Source organism: Lithobates pipiens, unplaced genomic scaffold (genome assembly GCF_037356315.1).
Source record: "Lithobates pipiens isolate NorthernLeopardFrog02 unplaced genomic scaffold, aLitPip1_a1.2 Scaffold_8, whole genome shotgun sequence".
Lineage (NCBI taxonomy): Eukaryota > Metazoa > Chordata > Amphibia > Anura > Ranidae > Lithobates > Lithobates pipiens.
The window spans coordinates 194,883,372-194,902,893 of record NW_027507903.1 but is presented as its reverse complement, the minus strand read 5'-3'; the positions used below and the strand labels follow the sequence as shown (position 1 = coordinate 194,902,893).

At 43.6% G+C, this 19,522-nt stretch overlaps 1 protein-coding gene across 2 annotated transcripts in view; it reads left to right on the top strand.

The window, feature by feature from the left end:
- MAPK12 (mitogen-activated protein kinase 12) overlaps positions 1 to 19,522 on the top strand; it is a 143,120-nt gene that overhangs the window by 92,075 nt on the left and 31,523 nt on the right. For both annotated transcript variants that reach the window (XM_077471066.1, XM_077471067.1), the window contains exon 7: positions 700 to 814. In XM_077471066.1, the coding sequence (XP_077327192.1) occupies positions 700 to 814 (115 nt within the window). The remainder of the gene's footprint in view (positions 1 to 699; positions 815 to 19,522) is intronic.

Below are 19,522 nucleotides of genomic sequence, written 5' to 3'. Positions count from 1 at the left end.
AGAGATCAGAGATTCTGACACTCATTCAAAGCCTACTGTACATGTTCCTGGGCTTTGACTATATACACAGCCCAGCAACTAGATCGGTATTTTACATCCTCCATATGTCTGTCATGACAGGTGTACTCTAAGAACATTTTAATGTTTTTATTAATGTGCTGTGTAATAGGAAGCCTACACTAATTAGGTGTATGCCATTTGCTGGAGCATTGTATTTTCTTTAGTGACGTTTTCATTCAGCCAGTTAATATAGTTAATGCTATCCTTCTAGCCTGCTGCAAGAGAGTAGTGGAGTGCATACATAGAAGCTGCACATTATGTTTTATTTGCCCTCCTTTCCTTAGGTCCAGTCACAGAAGACTTTCGCAACACGAAATAATAATAAAAAAAAAATCTTCTTTAAGATGTGTAATATTCATATAGCTGGGAGAGAACTTGGGTCCAGATTCCTGCTTATAACCTAAAACACAGTAGTGTAAAGCATTTCTATTTGTTTAAATGTATTTACAATGTGTGAAAAATGCGTCTCGCTCTAGGGTATTGTATATTGTCTGTGAAGCTAGTGAAAATATCGAAATCATCTGATTAGCTTACATCTCATACTGCGTCACTGTTCTCTTCTTGTTTTAATGTAATGCTTCCTCCTACACTAAACTGTTGGCAGATGTCCTGATAATTATTACTCACATATGTTCACAGATCCTGGATTTTGGACTGGCAAGGCATGCAGACAGTGAAATGACAGGTTATGTGGTGACCAGATGGTACAGAGCCCCAGAGGTGATTCTTAATTGGATGCATTATACACAGACAGGTATGGTGTTTGGGCTAGAGTTAGTACACTGTTACCGATCATACTGTAAGTTTTTTTTTTTTTTTTTTTTTTTTATGCATGTCTAAACAAGCCTTTCATAGATTGCAAATGTATGCATGATATCACTTTACGAACTGGATTAAAACGCGTTTGGTCATTTTTTTTTTATGATGAATGGTATCCGTACCTTGGCAGGTAATTCATTTGCTCTTCTGAGGCCAGGTATAATGCATGTACTATATATCTTCAGCTGAACAACAATAAGCAATTTTGTGAATCCAAAGTCCTTCTAGTGGGTTTTCTTGATTGAACTCTCAAACACTTTTAGTGTAATCTACTTTGTTGATTGAGTTCCTGTTGGTGCCCTTACCCCCACCGCTGTTTTTTTTACAGTCTAGCTACTGTTGCAAAAGAGGAGGTGGGGGGGGGCATTCTTCCTTCTTTTAATAATTGGAATAAAATAAACGAAACGTAAATTAGACTACATGCTAATGGCTGCAGGAAATGAGGAGAAGACCAGAGAATAGTGAGAAAAAACAGATAGATAAAAGCTGGTGTGTGATTCATCCAGCTTGGGTGTAATCCAGGGTTCAGCTTACTAGGCAAAGCAACATTAGGTAGGCAGCATGGACCTTGGGATTTACAATCACATGAAACGAGTGTTTTAAAAAATGGTTTGTAGAGTGCTGGTATTCTAGTAAAAATCAAAACCCATTAAAAATACAGCAGCAACAGTTGTAGTAGTGGTCACCAATAAATATGAAGTTTTAAAGTTGGCAGTAGCAGTGCCCAGTAATACCTAAACAATCACAATGATGCCAAGCAGGAAAACACAGGCTGGGTAATAACCATAAAAATAGTGCTTTAGTCTTGTTTTTAATATAATTTGCCTATATTGTCAATGTTTCAGACACAAATTTGCATTACAATAAGGACAATTTTGAGTTTTACTGGACGAAACAGGGCACAATTTTTCTTGGATAGTAAATGTAAGTTATTGCAGATGAACATTTTGTATTTTATCCAACCAGTAAGTTGGTGCTTTGGGCACCTTTTCAGATGTTTTCAATTTTCATTCTGTAAAAAGACTGTTCAGTCAGTCAAATCAGAGCAGTGACTCCCATTTTGTATCCAATCGCATGCAAAAAACAAAACAAACAAAAAAAACTTATTTTTACTTATACTTGACCAGATAACGGGAGTCGGCAGAGTGCATAATGGGAGTCGGCATCAATACCGAGCGGGGTATCTTATGTCCCTTTTTTTTATAGTTCCACACATATCGTAGTAAGCTTGCGTAGATGTCTTTAGGAGACAGGGAGGGGTCGTGTTTGGAATAGATATAAGAGCTTAGGAATGACAGATGTAATACGCCCTAGGAGAGAGATGATGGGTCTTCTATTTTTGCACCAGTTCCCTGATTGACCTATGTTGGGGGGGGGGGGGGGATTGGCTTGATAGTGTGGCAAAGGTCAGGGTGAGAGTAACCCCCAGATGTTTCAAGGAGGCAAGTTCCCAATTATAGGGAAGACAGGACTGTAAGTGGTGGATTTCATCCTCTGGGAGATTGACTGGGAAGGCTCCTGACTTGGACATGTTCATCTTGTATACCGAAATTGCCCTATATTTGTCGAGCTCGGCGTATAAATTTGGTAGGGAGATCCTGGGCTGGGTCAAGGTGAGGATAATGTCGTCCGCAAACAGCAAAATTTTGAATTCCTTTCCCCTAACCAGTATGCCCGACGGTGCGGGTTGCCATGAATAGTCGCTGCCAGCAGTTCTACACATATTGCGAATAGCAAACGCGATAGCAGGCAGCCCTGGCGGGTACCATTAGTAACTGGGAAGGACGACGAGAGGGCATATGGGGGTTTTCATTTGTGACATGGGGTTGATGTAAAGATGTTGTACCGCCCACAGGAAGGGTCCCCTGAAGCCTGTGTGGCGAACAGAAAAGGCCAAGACGGTCAAAGGCCTCTGCGTCCAGATTCAAGATCAGGGACTCTGAGTTGTCTCTGTTGGCTACATCAATTAAGTTTATGACCTTTCTCGCGTTATCTCACGCTTTGTGGAGGGGGTAAAAGCCCACCTGGTCTTTATGGACCAGGAAGGGTAGGACTGTATTCAAATGGATCGAGAGGCGTTAAGTGAATATTTTTAGGTCCGAATTCAATAGCGTTATGGACCTGTAGCTGGCACATAGGAAAGGGTCCTTGTCTGGTTTTGGGATCAGGGTAACGAAGGATCTCTGCATGTCACTTGGGATATGGGTTTGCTGAAGAAAGGCGTATGTGGGAGCAGTAGGGGAGGAAGGATTTGTACTATGGTAGGCCATCCGGGCCAGGGGATTTGTGGAAGGGTAAGGTTTTTATATTTCTTGTGAGTTCATCTTCGGTAATGGGTACAATTGAGCGCAAGGAGGTCCAAGGATTGGAGTTGGGAAATTCCAGCCTGCTCTAGGTATCGGGACATACTGTCAACTAGGTCTGGTGGGGGCAATTATGAGGGATCCCAGTGTTATTATATAAGTCAGTGTAGTATTCTGCAAAGGCGTTGGCTATATCCTGGGGATGGGATAGTAAGCAGCCCAACCTGTTCTTAATTTGATGTAGGGTGGCTGTATGGGCACGATCGGCTAGCTTTCTTGCCAGTAGTGAGTGTGCCTTGTTGCCTTTGTCATAGTATAACTGTTTTAGTCAGACTAATGCTTTCCCATCGCAAGGTCTTTAAGGGTCATTCGTAAGCGTATAATCTGTTTAAGGAGAGATAGGGACGGAGAGGATTGTAGCTGGGCTTCAAGGAACCGGAGATCCTTTTCAGTTTGTAGTTTGGCCCTAGCATCCTTCTTCATGGCTAAAGAAAGGGAAAGACATCGGCCCCAAATGACTGCCATATGGGCTGCCCAGAGTGTGGAAAGGGAGATATCCGGGGTGTCCTTCTTGGCAAAGTAATGTTTCAGGTTAGATTCCAGTTCCACTCTGGAGGGGAGGTACTGAAGGAGAAAGTTATTTAGCCATCAGTTGCACAGCCTACGGGAAGGGGTGCACAGGTCCAGCGTTAGTTGGACGGGAGCATGATCGGACCAGGAGATTGGGAGTATTTGTGCGGAGCGGATAATACAGAGCGTGTTATTAACAAAGAAGTAATCTATACGTGAGGGGTTATGGTTATGGTGAGGGGTGGAATAAAATGTGTACTGTCGGTCGCCAGGGTGGAGAACCCGCTAGGTGTCAAAAAGCATGTCTTCTAGTGAGCTGACGGAAGAGTTTGGAGTCCCTGAGGGCTCGGGTCTGTGGAGCCTGGGGATTCGCCACATGGCAGTCAAAAGTCGTGGAGTCAGACAGGTTAAAATCCCTGAGTAATTAGTGTGGCAACTGAAAGATGGCGAACACCTTTCGCGCTGACGGACATTTTGGGGCATAGAGGACGTAGAAGGTAACTGTCTGTGTCTAGAATAATTGGGGAAAAAAACTGCGCTAGGGAAAAACTAAATAAATGGCTGAATATCTTAATTCAAACCATACAATAGCTCGGGAGCTGCGATTCTAACGTATAACATAAATACTAATTAGAAATAAGAAAAAGAGCGCGCGAACCATATGATTCTAAAACTGAAATCAAAAAGAACAAGTGTGTGTGTGTGTGTGTGTATATATATATGTATGTGTGTGTATGTGTGTGTGTATATATATATATATATATATATATATATATATATATATATATATATATATATATATATATATATATATATATATATATATATATATATATATATATATATATATATAATATACAGACCACTCATTAATCAAATAATGTGACAAATGGTGAAAAATTAAAAAAAATCTAATGGATAATAAATGTATATCCACCATTAAATTGAGTAATCAAAATCAACATGAATGTACCTGTGAATAAATCAAAAAATATAAGCATCAATAAAAACACATATGAAGTACATAAGTGCACAAGACTCATTGACGACAAAAATCAAAACATTGTGACCAAATATACACCAGTGCACTGTGAAGTAAAAGGCCATCCTCACACACTAGAAACAGCAGGCTGTGTTGATTCCACCACCAGAACAGCAGAACTAAACTTACCGGATCACCATGATCCCCTATGACAGAGGATCAAGGAAGGCATGTAATGGGTTACAACTTGGCTTCCAGAAGACAGTAGGTGTAGTCTTAATCTCTAAACATCCACTTCACGAACAATCCGGTCATCCCGTAAATAACGTGGTACATAAAAAATAGAACGCTCCATATAGTGTAAAACCTTATAAAATATTTATTAAAAGTAATGCACTTACAAAGCTGCAATAATCAAGGAACAAAAAGTCTGATGCGCCAGCTGGAGCACAGACGGACAGCCCATCCTTTTGGGTAAGCAAATGGAGCAGGAGGTGACGTCAGCGCGTCCCTCCCCCCTACGTGTTTCGTAATAACTTGTCATACATTTATTATCCATATTTTGCTTTTTTTTGCAATTTTTCACCATTTGTCACACCATATACAGAATTTCTCACATTATTTGATTAAAGGTGGTCTATATAACTGTCTGTGTCTGCCATAGGCTGCGTATTATAACAAAATGTTCCTGCGGGTCAAGGTAGGAGGCAGAGCAGGTGAATGGGGAGCCTCTTTTGAAGAGCATAGCGACACCTGCACGTTTACATGGGCTAAAGGCCTGGAAGACCTGAGGGTAATGTCTGGAAGTGAAGGAGCCCCCTCTATCAAATTCGGTTTCCTGGCTCATGAGGACATCTTCACCCCACTGCTTAAATTCACTAAGTGCCAGATGTCTTTTTCTATTGGAATTTAAGCCATGGACATTTAGTGACTGGGTCTTGGCCATTGTGGGAGGTAGGAGAAGCTACAGTTGTACTTATCTGATTCCATCTGTGATATGCCATATGCAGGAGCGTGACATCCATGGGTGGAGAACCAGGCGGCCAATGGGGACTACGTAAAAAGCCAGCGGGTGAAGTAAGGGGAGAGAAAGCTAGGAAAGAAAAAAGATTATAACAATAAAATACACGTTGTATATGACAAACCTTATCAAAAGGCCCTGCAAGATCTAGGGGACAAAAGACTAATGCAGTTCCTATATGTCCTCCCAACCAAATAACAGAAATACGTTGGGGCAGGTGGACACAGATGGAAAAAAAAAAAATATTGTTGCAATAAAGAAGATTAATAAAAAATAACTTACAGAAGGGTATGGGGGGACTCTGGATGGGGTAAACCAAGGGGGGTTGGTAAGCAGAAAGTTGACCTTCCTGACGTCTCAGCTGAGACCAGCCCATAATTCTAAACTAGGATGAGGCAGGAGCATTCTGGGATTTACAGTGGGGTATTAATTGGAGTAATGCTATAGGCAATAGCCAGGTTATGGTGCAGTCAAAGCTAAATAAGAATAAGGCTAATTTGACTTGGGGGGGGGGGGGGGGGGGAGACGTCACAAAGTGGGATCAGCTGTTTCTATGCTTGGTGACTTTGCGATGGGAGTCTGGTCCTCGAGAGCACTTGGTGGGGGGGACCTTCTGCCAAACCAGAGGAGGTGGCGGAGGGTGGCCACAAGGTCCCAATCGGGTAGCTGGGGGACAGGAATATCAAGTGCATCGCAAAAGACGTTCAAGTCTTCCGGATAGCGCAGTATAGCAGATTTTCCTTGGTGTTTCGCTGTCAAGCTGAAGGGAAATCCCCATCTGTAGATAATGTCCTTTATCATGTAAGGTATGAAGAAGGGTTTGTAAGAGTCTACGTATTTGAGGCATTATCCAGGAAAGGTCTTGGTATAACTGCACCAGGTTGTTGTCGAAGACCAGTTTGCAGATGGATCAAGCTTTGCACATGATGTCTTCCTTCAGCGGGTAGGAGTGAACCCTGCAGATGACATTGTGTGGTTTAGAAATGGGACCCTTAGGCCAGAGGGCTAAGTGGGCTCTGTCCACCTCAATGCGTTTGTCAGCAGCTTCACCCAAAAGGTTGTTAATTGAACTGTAGATCTTCAGCCTCCTCTGATTTGGGCAGGCCTCACACGCAGATGTTGTTCCTCCACCCACTATTGTCCAGATCCTCGGCATGTCTCTTAGCAGGAGGCAGTGGTCTGCAACCAGAATTTGGGTGCTGTGAACTGCCAATTTGGTCTCCTGAATCTCCTTGGCCATCTCCAACTTGTCCGCTAGGTGTTTGAGGCCTGTGTAGGGACTGGATTTCAGTGTGGCAAGTAGCTTTCACATAGTCTATGAGCTGTTTAAAATCCTCCTTAGTTGGGATAGCTTGTAGATAGGATTGCCACAGAGGGGGGACTGGATGAAGGTGGTCCACGGCTGCAGGTGAAGGGGAGAGAGACATGGATGGGAATCCTCTTCAAGGGTACCGTGAGCCCGATGGGTGGTTTGTGGTGGAGGGTCCCAGGGTTCAGACCACGGAGTGTGGGCGGTAGATGGAGCTGGTCCCGATGGGCCCCCTGTCTGAAGAGATGCATGGGAGCTCGCATCCTGGGCATAAGAGGGGTACTAGTGTTTTTTTCAGGGGGAGGTGCCAGAGTCTGGAATGGGACTGTCTCTGGGACTTGGGGAACACAGGCATGCTCTACTACCTCCTTCAGGCATTGGGGAGGGTCGGAAAGTCCTCTGAATCCTCAGATGGGTCAAGAGGGTCGGCTTCTCTCGTGGATGCAGGGGTCTGATGCTGCCCGCAATAGTCGTGGGAAGGCCTCTGCACTGTGTGTACGTCGCGGAGGGCTGGTCATGGGCTATGGCCCGCTACCCGCGTGGCGAGGCTGGGGAGGAGAGTGTCTGATGGGAGAGACTCATCGCCTGCGGAGATTCGTCGGGTCATGGAGCCAATAGATGGGATGCTGGCAAGTCCAGATGTGGCTGCTGGGACTGAGATGGAGGCTGCAGGGAGGCCCGAGATTGGGAGGAGACTGCGTTCAGCGACATCTTGTCTGCTCTGCCTTGGGTCATGTCGGGCATTGTAAAGTAGTCCCGGAAGCTCATGGAGGACCCCGGCAGGAGGTTGTGGTGATCCCCGAGCTGTAGCAGAGTGGGTGGTCCTGGATCTGCCCATGTATGGGTGGAGGAAGATCCCCAAATTTTTCCATGGAGCTGTGGGCTGAGAGAGAGCTAGCTGGCTAAGCGTCCATTTAGGTCAGCTTCCGGTCACACCCCCAACTTGTTTTTTTATTGCAATCTGTGCCTAAAAAATATATGCCGACGCATGGGGACAATCTGCCCCTTCGCATATATTCTGTCCTTTTTTTTTATTTTTTATTTTTTTTTATATAACTGTGGTGGTGAAATCGCCTCCTACAACGCTGGAGTTACTGATTTACTTATCGTGAGAGAAAACTCTGTTGCTATCAAGATAAATAAATCGGTGCTGCAGCCGATTTGGCGTACCTACAAAGAAAATAAGGGTTAACAATAAATTCAGTAAACGGTAAAGTATAAAAGAATTGCATATCTGCAAAGTAAACATGATAAAACATAGTAACATTAAAACATCGCTGTTATAAAATACAGTGAAACCGAGCAGAACAATACAGAAAACGATAGAAAGAGGAACAATAAAAAAATTTTTATTTTTTTTACGCTTGTTTATAACTGTAAAGGTTCCAGGTTTGGGTCTCTAAAAATGCAATGGCATCATTGGAGACCTTGTGAAAGTGTGTCCTATGACTGTGCAGTGCCGTACCCTACGCGAATACTCCACTAGTGTGTGGTAGCATTGGAAACATTCGATGCAGAGACCAGGTTGGTTAGGACAGGAAGGACAATAAGAGGGTGTCACACCACCTGTATCTGCGTTTCCTACAGACACATCTTTTTTTGGAAAAAAACAATGGACTACCGGCGCAAAAAGGAACTACCAATCTATATTTTAGTTTGCTGCAACCTGGTATAAAAATGGCACTCTGTGAACAGATTTAATTTCAACGTGTATAAAGCGTGAGTTGCGCTATTTAAATTCACACTATTTTATTTTTTACAAAACCCACAAAGTGCCATGCCTGTATGAAAAACTCCCTAAAACAACAACTTGCTCCCTCTTCAAAAATACTAGATGTTGCAAAAGTGCTATATGACAGCGTAGGCCAAAAACATACGAAATATTGGCGCCACTGCAGAGCTACCCACTTAACCTGTTACGGGCTTGCCACCCCTGCAGTGGTGTCATATAACTAAAGTGCAAAACAGTGCCTTAAAAGGCACTTAACCCATATCCCCACGTACGTCAAGCACATGCGAGTGTCATTTTAACGCTTTTAAATACATTTTTTTGATATACTGCCCTATGATGGTCCCTTATATATTTTTGCGAGAAAAACTAGCACGAGAGGTTTCCATTTCCTGTTTGGAGGGGCAGTTGGTGAAATCCCTAAAAGGAGTGGTTATCCTAAATGAACTAAAGGCGCATACACAGATTTGATCTGGTGAGTGGCCATTTCAACTGGTGGGGGTGAAGTCACTTGGTGGTGAATATAAGAAGCACTTTATATTTAACCACTTAAGGACCGCCGCATGTAAATGTACGTCGGCACAATGGCACCGACGGGCACGTACATGTACGTGCTTGCCTTCCAGCGGGTGGGGGGTCCAATCGGACCCCCTCCCACTGGCTGCGGCGGTCCGTTTTGCTTCAGGAGCGATCCGGGATGAGGGGTTTCTGCCCATCCCCTCTCGATCGCTCCTGGCGAATGAGAAGCTTCCCCCGCCTGTGTAGTGTAAACACAGGCAGGGAGGAAGTGATGTCATTCTCCTCGGGGCGGTCTTTTTGACCGGACTGCGAGAAGAACACATAGTAAGTGCACTGACACGTAGGTACACATAGGCACACAAATCACCCCCTCAATCGCCCCCCCCCCCCCTCCCAGTCTGGTTTTTAGGTTCACCGCCTTGTTTTTTTAGCATTAGGTACCCCCATATACTACCCAATAAAGGTTTTAACCCCCTGATTACCCCTAGAGTTAACCCTTTCACCAGCGATCACCGTAAAAGTGTCACTGGTGATGCTGGATAGCCAGTTAGTTATTTAGGTTCCCCGTCAGGTTTTTATATAGCGTCAAGGACCCCCCATATACTACCTAATAAAGATTTTAACCCCCTGATTGCCCCTAGTTAACCCTTTCACCAGTGATCCTCGTATAAGTGTTACGGGTGACTCTGGTTAGTTAGTATGCTTTTTATAGCATGAGGGAACCCACCATTTATTACCCAATAAAGGTCTAACCCCCTGATCACCCGGCGGGTGATATCAATTAGGTTTTAGGGTCAGGGTCTGCGTCGCCCCAGGCAGCGCTAGGTTAGTGCCAGTACCGCTAACACCCACGCGCAAAGCATACACCTCCCCGTAGTGCTATAGAATCTGAACAGATCAATATCTGATCTGATCTGATCAGATCTATACTAGCGTTCCCAGCAGTTTAGGGTTCCAAAAAAACGCATTGTTAGCGGGATCAGCCCAGATACCTGCTAGCACCTGCGTTTTGCCCCTCCGCCCAGCCCACCCAAGTGCAGTATCGATCGATCACTGTCGCTTGCAAAACACTAAACGCATAACTGCAGCGTTCGCAGAGGCAGGCCTGATCCCTGCGATCGCTAACAGGTTTTTTTGGTAGCGTTTTATATTTAAATCCTGAAGGCAGTGCTTGGTTTTCGGGGTCCTGTACGCGGCTAGGCTCCCAAAAAGTCCCCCACATGTGGTATCCCCGTACTCAGGAGAAGCAGCAGAATTTATTTTGGGGTGTAATTTCACTTGTGCCCATAGCATATGTGAGCAATATATCATTTAGTGACAACTTTGTGCAAAAAAAAAAAAAAAAATTGTAATATTCCTGCAACTTGTGGCAAAATATAAAATATTTCATGGACTCAACATGCCTCTCAGTAAATAGCTTGGGGTGTCTACTTTCCAAAATGGGGTCATTTGGGGGGGTTTTGTGCTATTTTGGCATTTTATGGCCTTCGAAACTGTGATAGGTAGTGAGGAGTGAAATAATAAATTTGCACCCTTATGCCGCGTACACACGTAGCCGACTATCCAACGGACTTAGTCTGGCGGACTTCCCGCCGGACTGTTCGTCTGAATTTCCGAACGGGCAACTTGCCCACACACGGCACTTTTTCAGCGGACTAATACGGCGTGCTATCCGCCGTACTTTTGAAATGAATGGACTCGCCCACAAACGCGGAGGAAAGTCCGCTCATTTCGAGCGCGTCTCCAGGTAGGCGGGGCCCGCGAAGGAGACGTCGCTGGCCCAGCCACCTGGTATGGACTTAAAGGGGAACCCCAACGCCGAAAAAAATAGGCGTGGGGATCCCCCCCAGGTCCACATAAGGCCCTTGTCAGAGCACGCTACCCGGCCGGCCAGGAAAGGGGGGGACGAGCGAGCGGCTCACCCCTCCTGAGCCGTACCAGGCCGCGTGCCCTCAACATGGGGGGGTGCCTTGGGGAATTTAAATAGCGCAACCCACGCTTTATATATCTTTTTTGGGTGTTCTTTGGCCTGAGGTACCACAGAGGACTTCTGGGAAGTGCCGACTCACTGCATTTGCACTGGGAAGTTGGGCCACAGCACCTTCTGGAAACAGAAGGGCTGTGATGATCTCTTCCTGAAATTTAAGGAATAATCCAGTTCGTCCTGATGCTTTGTATAGCACATAAGTGTTCAGCAAAGCCAATTGAAATGGGTATACAGACTTTTTTGTACCAGCGTCTGTCCTTACAGGCAATTGGGTACAGTGCCAACAACTGGTCACTGAGGTCCACCCTCCTCCCATATTTAGGTTGTGGAGCCAATCAAATTCAGGGTCACCCAGAGCAGTGGTCATCAACCCTGTCCTCAGGGCCCACTAACAGGCCAGGTTTGCAAGAGAACTGAAATACATCACAGGTAGGGGTGCAACGGTTCGTCACCAATTTGTGATCCGAACGGGTCAACCTGTTTGAATTGGCACGCCACACGCTCCACGGAGCGCTCCACTGCCTTGGCCTTAGGAAAGGCCGCGGCTTCGGCCTAGCTCTGGAGCGGTGGCCATCTTGGTACACCCAGCGGCCATTTACCACGTGATTGTTCTGCAGGAGCGATCACTTGTAAACAAACCGGCGTCCTCTGTCCCCCTCTGTGTACTGATCTGTACAGTGGAGGGGAGAGATCGGGTGGCAGCAACGCTGTGGGTCGGATCTGTAGTGCCCACAGCGCTGCTCTGTGACAATTGCAGTCACATCCATCCATGCTCAGCCATACCCAGCCTTACCCAGCCAATATTACAGTGGGGGAGATGATGTGGATATTACAATGGGGAGATTGTGTGATATTACAGTGGGGACTATATGCTGGTGGAATTTTCACAGGTTTTTGCAAATTCTATTTGCTGATCGGAAAAATAATCCGATCTGTGACTCTGATTTGAGGAACTATCCAATCCGTGAGTTTTTTTTGATCCGTTGCACCCCTAATCACAGGTGATATAATTTGCTGCTCGGTGATTGCCGTATTCTAGTCTGCATCTCCCCACGGTAATATAAAACCTGGCCTGTTAGTGGGCCCCAGAGGACAGGGTTGATGACCACTGACCCAGTGGACGACAGAGTTCATTGTCATTAAAATGCATGAAGCGTAAGATCTGCTCTTATCATGTCCTGGCCATGGGTACAGAGAACACTGATATATGGTGAATTGGGTCAGTGAATCAATATGACCGCAACTCCATTTTTTTTTTTTTTTTTTAATTATGCCCATGATGAGGGATAGACCCAGGAAGGTCTTAAATTCAGAGACCATAACAACAGGTTTCCATTCTCTGGCAAGGGTCAAATAAGGGTTAGCGGCGATAAATTGACCAGCATACAAATTTCTTTGGTCCACAATAGATTTATAGAGATCTTTCGTGAAAAACGGCAAATTAAAATAAAGTGACGTAAAATCAACTGTTTCCACCTGAAATCCGGGTTGGCCAGTGAATAGGGGAAGTACGGATGCTGTATAAGTGGTGGGTTCCCAATTAGGATTGGCAAATGCACCAGGAAGGGCACTATGGGCTCAATGGGCCTGTGTTTGTCTTCTTGGTGGTTGTGGGACACTACTTGTGCTAGCCACCGCACCAGCTTGAACTGCACTCATGGGAGTCTCCACGTCACCAAATTTACTGCAGTGCTGGATGTACGACTAGAATGTACTAGGCCACTAGTGCACCAGAAGGATGAGCAGCACTAGTTCTAGCTCTCTGCTCCATGCAAGACCCTGTGGTTCTTGCACCTAAACAGAAGTAGAATGGGGTTGGGTACGCCTAACTTTGGCAGGGACCATACAACTCCGTCGTCAGAGCCATCTGTCAGGGTGTCTACTATGATCGTGTTCTGAGCCTGAATCTCACAGCTGGGTGACTTCCTCTGCATGCTCATCTGTCATGCTCAGAAACGTGTAGGCCTCTTCACTATCTTCACTACTGTACTTCCGATTGGACATTGTGGGCACCTGGTTGTCAGAGCCTGCTTCAATCACTACCAAAAGAACTGTTTGCATTTGCAGGGATCAGGCCTGATGCAAATGGTGCAGTTATATGTTTTGTAAGTGACAGTGATCGATTGATACTGCACTTGGGTGGGCTGGGCGGAGGGGCTAGCAGGTATCAGGGCTGAGTCTTCGAATGCTGCGTTTTTGGGAACCCTAAACTACTGGTGAAGCTAGTATAGATCTGATCAGATCAAAGAGATTGATCCTTTCAAACACTATACTAGTAAGGGAGGTGAATGGTGCGTGCGCAGGAATTGGCGCTACTGGCACTAATGGCACTAATTTGACACTCCCTGGGGCTGAGGCTGACCCTGACGCTAAAACCTGTACTGGGGGGCAATCGGGGGTTAAACCTTTATTCAGCAATAGATGGCGGGTACCTGACGCTATAAAAACCTGACTGTGACAGTAACTAGCTAACTGGCATCACCCATGACACTAAATACAGTGATGAAAAATTGGATCTGTACACTTACTATATTAGTGACTGGGTGAGAGGGTTAACTGGGGGGCGATCAAGGGGTTAAACCTTTTAGGGGGGTACCTGGGCCTACCACTAACTGCCCTAACACTGATTAATGTCACAAATGACACCAGTACAATGATCAGTGAAAAATCTGAAAACTGCACTTGGTAACACTGTGACAGGAAGTGAGGGTGGTTAAACGGGGGGGTGGGGGTGGCGATCGGGGGGGTGACAAGTGTACCTATGTGTACTGGTGTTAGTGTAGTGCTATTCAATTCGCTGTTAAACGTCCTCTCTCTGGAACCGAAAAGAGTTTCATGAGGGGAGATGGCATCACTTCCCCTGCCTGTGTTTACACTTACACAGGCAGGGGAGGCATTTAATTCGCCAGAAATCATTGGCTTGGACCTGAAGACTGATCGTTTCTGTAACGAATCCGATCAACTACAGCAATTCGCACAGCAGTACCATTTTGCTGGCGGCGGGCGGTCTTAAAGCGGTTAAAGAAATTATTTGCATAAGATGCATTGTGGAGACTTTCTCTGGGAGTCTGTGGTAGTTATAACAGTTTGACCCCCCTCTTCTTCTTTATTTTTTTATTTTTTCTATTCTGATATTTAAACTTTGATATTTGCGGCTAATATTTTCTCTGCTGGGATTTATTGCACTTTATAAGCATTACATTCATACAGTGGGGGGAAATAATTATTTGATCCCCTGCAGATTTTGTAAGTTTGCCCACTTACAAAGAAATTAAGGGTCTATAGTTGTAAATCAACCTCCATGATCGTTAAATGGAAATTAGAAGAGATTTTGATGTATGAAAGAGTTCTCAAAGTTTTTCACAACACTTAAAACTTCAGACGTGTTAAAGAAAAGAAATCAAAACATTTGAACTGAATTTTTAATAAGCTGCTACCAATGGTTTGTTTGACTAAAACAATGCACTTCACTTCTTTTGACATAGTTCTCTGTGTGGTAAACTAGAAACTAAATGTAATAGTAGTAATTAATGTTCCTCTTTGCAGTTTGCTTGTGAAATTTGTTTTAAAGAAATAATAGTTGCGAAATAGAGTGATGACTAACATAACGCTCAGCATGTGTGCTCAATAAAGACAATATGAACGTATAGCAGTATAATGGTAACCTAATGTACTGATGGAAATTCTGTTTAATAAATAAGGTGAACAAATGCTCAGAGCATTATATAAGGCAGTACAGTTGCATGAATAGGAAAGCTACAGTAACTATATAGAACTGGGGTTGTGCTGAATGTAATATAGATGAAATTTTCTGTGGCCTATTATATAATCTTGACAACATAAACAGGTGGGCCACCACTTAAAAGCATTATTCAGGTATGTAATGTGAATTCCTACATAAATATGCATCGGTGTACTGTTCCTCACTTCCCGCCGTGACATACACAGTATGTCTATTGCTGCTGTAACCTTGTTCTATGCCCTCGGCACAACTCCTGCCGCAGTTGCATTATTATCTCTATTATACATATGCTCACAATATCTCAATTTTTGAAGAACACGCCTACAAACACTTCTATTTCACTCCCACAACAAGTGTTTTTTCTTTTATTGAAATGTAGCAAAATAGTCTTTTTATCTGTTCGCAGGAATAAAACAAAAAAATCTGATGCCCCTTGTTGTTTCACTGAACATAGAACATAGCGCAATCAATGTAGTTGCACTGATGAAAATACTGCAACACCTGTAAAGTTGCTGGTGACACATGACTGGTATAAAAATGTGATCCTTAAATGTTTCAAACAAATTTTTTTTTTTTTTTTTTTTTTTTTTTTATTTGCATCGTGACTGTGTATCGCCTGAAGCTTATCACCTCAGTGGGCTTATGTAAGGGTTAATTAGCACTTTTATCATGGTCATAGCTTAAACCTGTATGTATGCATAATATACTTTATGTATATACGCACACAAATGAAGGACTGTGTCCAGTTATAACATACAATGTGTTAACAAATTAACTGTTCTTCAGCAATGGTTACATTTTACCTTTGGCTGGAAAACACCTTTTAGGCCTTCTTCACCCATCCGTTTACATGCAGCATCTGGATTCCAGGGAAAAGGAACAGTAGATTCTTGCCGCTGGAATGACCGGGGCATGGGAATATCAGTGGCCGCTTAGGCTATTTAAACTAACCACAGGCTGACAGTGTCCACCACTGTTTGAATGTAGCCACATGCGGTTATCTGTGATTAGGGAAGGATGTCTGAGCCTGGACACTGCTGATTGCATTCAGGCTCAGATACCCATCCTTAATCATAGGTAACTGCAAAGGCTGTGTGCTAGAAAGAGGGAGCAGGGGGTGAGCTGTCCCCATGGACTGCCTGATGTTGAGGAAACTGTCAGAAGAGGAAGATGCAGATTACAGATGTAGAATAGAACAGCCATGATTCACATTAGGTGCTACGGATTGAGGCAATTGCACTTTGAGGATATGATTTGTACAGTTTTAATTTCAAGAGTGTACAACCAATTTAAATGAAATGTCTTTGTATTTTTTTTTTTTAATTCTTCAGACTTATGCAGCAATATTTCTGCATGAAGTTGCTGAAAAGACCTCAAGTAAGGCTGATGAGGCTTAATAAGTTGTGTCCAAATTTTTTGTTCAGGGGAACCCCTAAAGTGGGGCTTCAGGCTCAACCCATACGCAAAGAACAGGAGGTTTTTCAGTGGCGGCCATTAGAAGTTGACTTTTTTTATTTTTATTTTTTCTAATCAATAAGGTTTCTTTTATCATTCTTCGTGAGACATAGGATTCAGTTAATCTGAAACAGTTGGGTTATCCCAGGACTCTACACCCTACCTCATTCTATCTACAGACGCCAAAAAGGCATTTGACCATGTTGTACCTCAGGGCAGTTTTGGAGTCATTGGGCTTGGGCCCGCACATTTACCCGTTTATAGTGGACCATGGCTTTGTATGCAACCCCTAGTGCGCAGGTTAAGGTTAATAGTCTCTTCTCTCCTAGATTCCCCATACGGAACAACATGAGACAGGGGTGCCCTCTCGCCCCTCCTCTTTGCTCTGATTTTGAAGCCATTTCTCCTGACGGTCTGGGCGAATCCAGACATTAAGGCCATAATAGGGACAACTGAGGATAAGCTCTCAGCTTATGCTGATGACTTCCTCTGTCATCTCATGGACCCTGTTGTCTCGTTGCCTAATCTGATGTGGGAACTTCAGCTTTTTTTTGGAGATTATCCAATTTAAGATCGATTTACAATACCTATGAACACAGAAATATCCCATTTGTGAGCAGGACTTAAACATGAATACCAAAATGTTAAAAAGTACACATTTTTCCGTGATCTCCCGCTTCCTATACTGGCTGAGATCATGTGGAGTTAAAGGAAGCAGAATTTAAGAATTTACTATAGGAGAAGTAGTAGCAGCCATCAAAAGTTTGAATCAATCAAAGGCGCTAGGCCCAGATTCTATGGTCACTACTATCGCAAATATGTTGAGATTCTGACCCCCCCCCATCTGTGCTCCTTTTATAACAAATTGAGAAAGGGTTCCCCTTTGCCACTGCACGAAAATGCTTTTATCTATGTTGTCCCCAAACCAAATAAGGACCATGGGGACTGTGCGAATTATTGCCCGATATCCTTAATGTTGATTTCAAAATAATGACAACGATTTTGGCAACTCTCATGAACTCGTTCTAATCAACATAAATTTATCCAGACCAAGTAAGATTTGTTCCCAATAGGCAAGCCCTAGATCACTATGGAGAAAAAAATTGAAAATATATAATGTTGCGCTAAGTAAATAGGAGTGTTGTGAGACAATCAAAATTGAAAGTGATTCTGGTAAAAAGTGAATCACATAAATCCTATAGAGAATCTATGTGGGATATCGAGTGCTAAAAAAAACACAGAAAAAAAGATAAATTCAAGTGTACTGTTGTTCAGAAAAAAAATTATAAAATAATGCACAAAAATACAAAACATGCAAAAGTCTCAAAAAGTTGGTGTTCAATCTCTGGGTTAAGTGATGTTCCCAAATCCTGAACCGTTATGACTTCCCGGTAACATAAGTAAAATTGGACCCTTACCACAGCCGATGGACTCCCAGGTATACGGAGTCAGTAACACCGACCTGGGCTGATTGATATCATATCTGCTCTGAACTCAGGCTGGGATTAGAGGGGGGCGCTGTTGTTATCCCTAGATCTACAAAAAGCCTTTAATTCCCTGTCTTGGGATTATCTGTTCTTCACTATAATGCTACGGGTTTGGCTGAAAACTTTTGAAGACGCTTAAAATTATATATAGTGCTCTCATGACATGCCCTGTGGTCAAGGGCAAGAAGTCACAAAACATAGACATCTGTAGACAAACACGACAGGGTTGCCCCATTTCCCATATTGTTTGTTATGGCGCTAGAACCGCTGACCATCAACATTTGGGGTCATCCAAATATACAGGGAGTTCACTGCGGGATTGCAAGCACAAATGTGTGTTCGTAGATGACATATTGCTGCTTCTTTCTTCCCCGGTCCCGTCATTACCCAATCTAAATATGGTACTACGACAGTTTACTTCCATCACAGGCTTGCAAGTGAACCATTCCAAATCTCAAACACTGAAGGTATTCTTACAAACACACATAGACCTAGCTTTACGAAACTCATTTCCCTTTAAATGGCAAACTGAGGCCCTTCTGTATTTGGGTATCTTTTTGACCACACACTCACACACACACACACACACTCACACACACACTCACACACACTCTCTCTCTCTCTGACACACACACACACACACACACACTTTTATAGACAAAATTACCTTCCCATGATTACAAAATTATGGCAAAATAAATTAAAAATGATTACAAAATAAAGTATAAATAATAAACTAATATAAAGTATAAAATAAACTAATAATAAACTAATCCCCCTTCATGATTCGGTCAATTTTTTTGCCTAAAGTTTTATACTTGGAGCCCTTCTGATATCAATAGTAGTGTCTGATCTGAGGACATTTCAAGCAAAATTGTTAAAATTTTATATGGGGAGATAAAAGACCCAGGGTGAATAGACTAACATTGTACACACCAAAACTGAGAGGAGTACCTGACTTAAGTACTATCATGCTGCGCAGCTGGCCCAATTGACTAGATTCCATTCACAATACAGTCCAGGTCACGCTGGATGTTGGAGTCTTCCCTATAACCTAAAAAGGAGTTTAGCCACTTAATGTGACTGAAGGGGAAAGATGGACTGGTAATATTATTCCGGACCTTATAATTTTCCTTACACCTATGGGACAGGCTGCTGGCCATGCATGGATTAAAATCCCTACACACCCCATTGGCTCCACTGTTTTGATAATCCCGCTTTATTAACTTCAGGTCTTCATCCTCATAATTTTATATGGTTGACTAACAGGTTTGATGCGAATAGCAGATTTCTGTGACCATAGAGGTGTTTTGCCAAAACAGACCCTTCAGGAGAAGTACCATCTCCTCAACTCAGAACTATAGTGCTATATTCAGATAATGCACTTCTTGGCAACATTGAATCGCACCTCTGAATTGACCACATCCACCTCAATGTAACATTTCTGCAGGACTTTCGACAAACACACTGGCCACGTGTCAAATTTTACAGTATTTTGTCCTCTATCTCCTAAAAAGCCATTCTATATGCACAAATGGG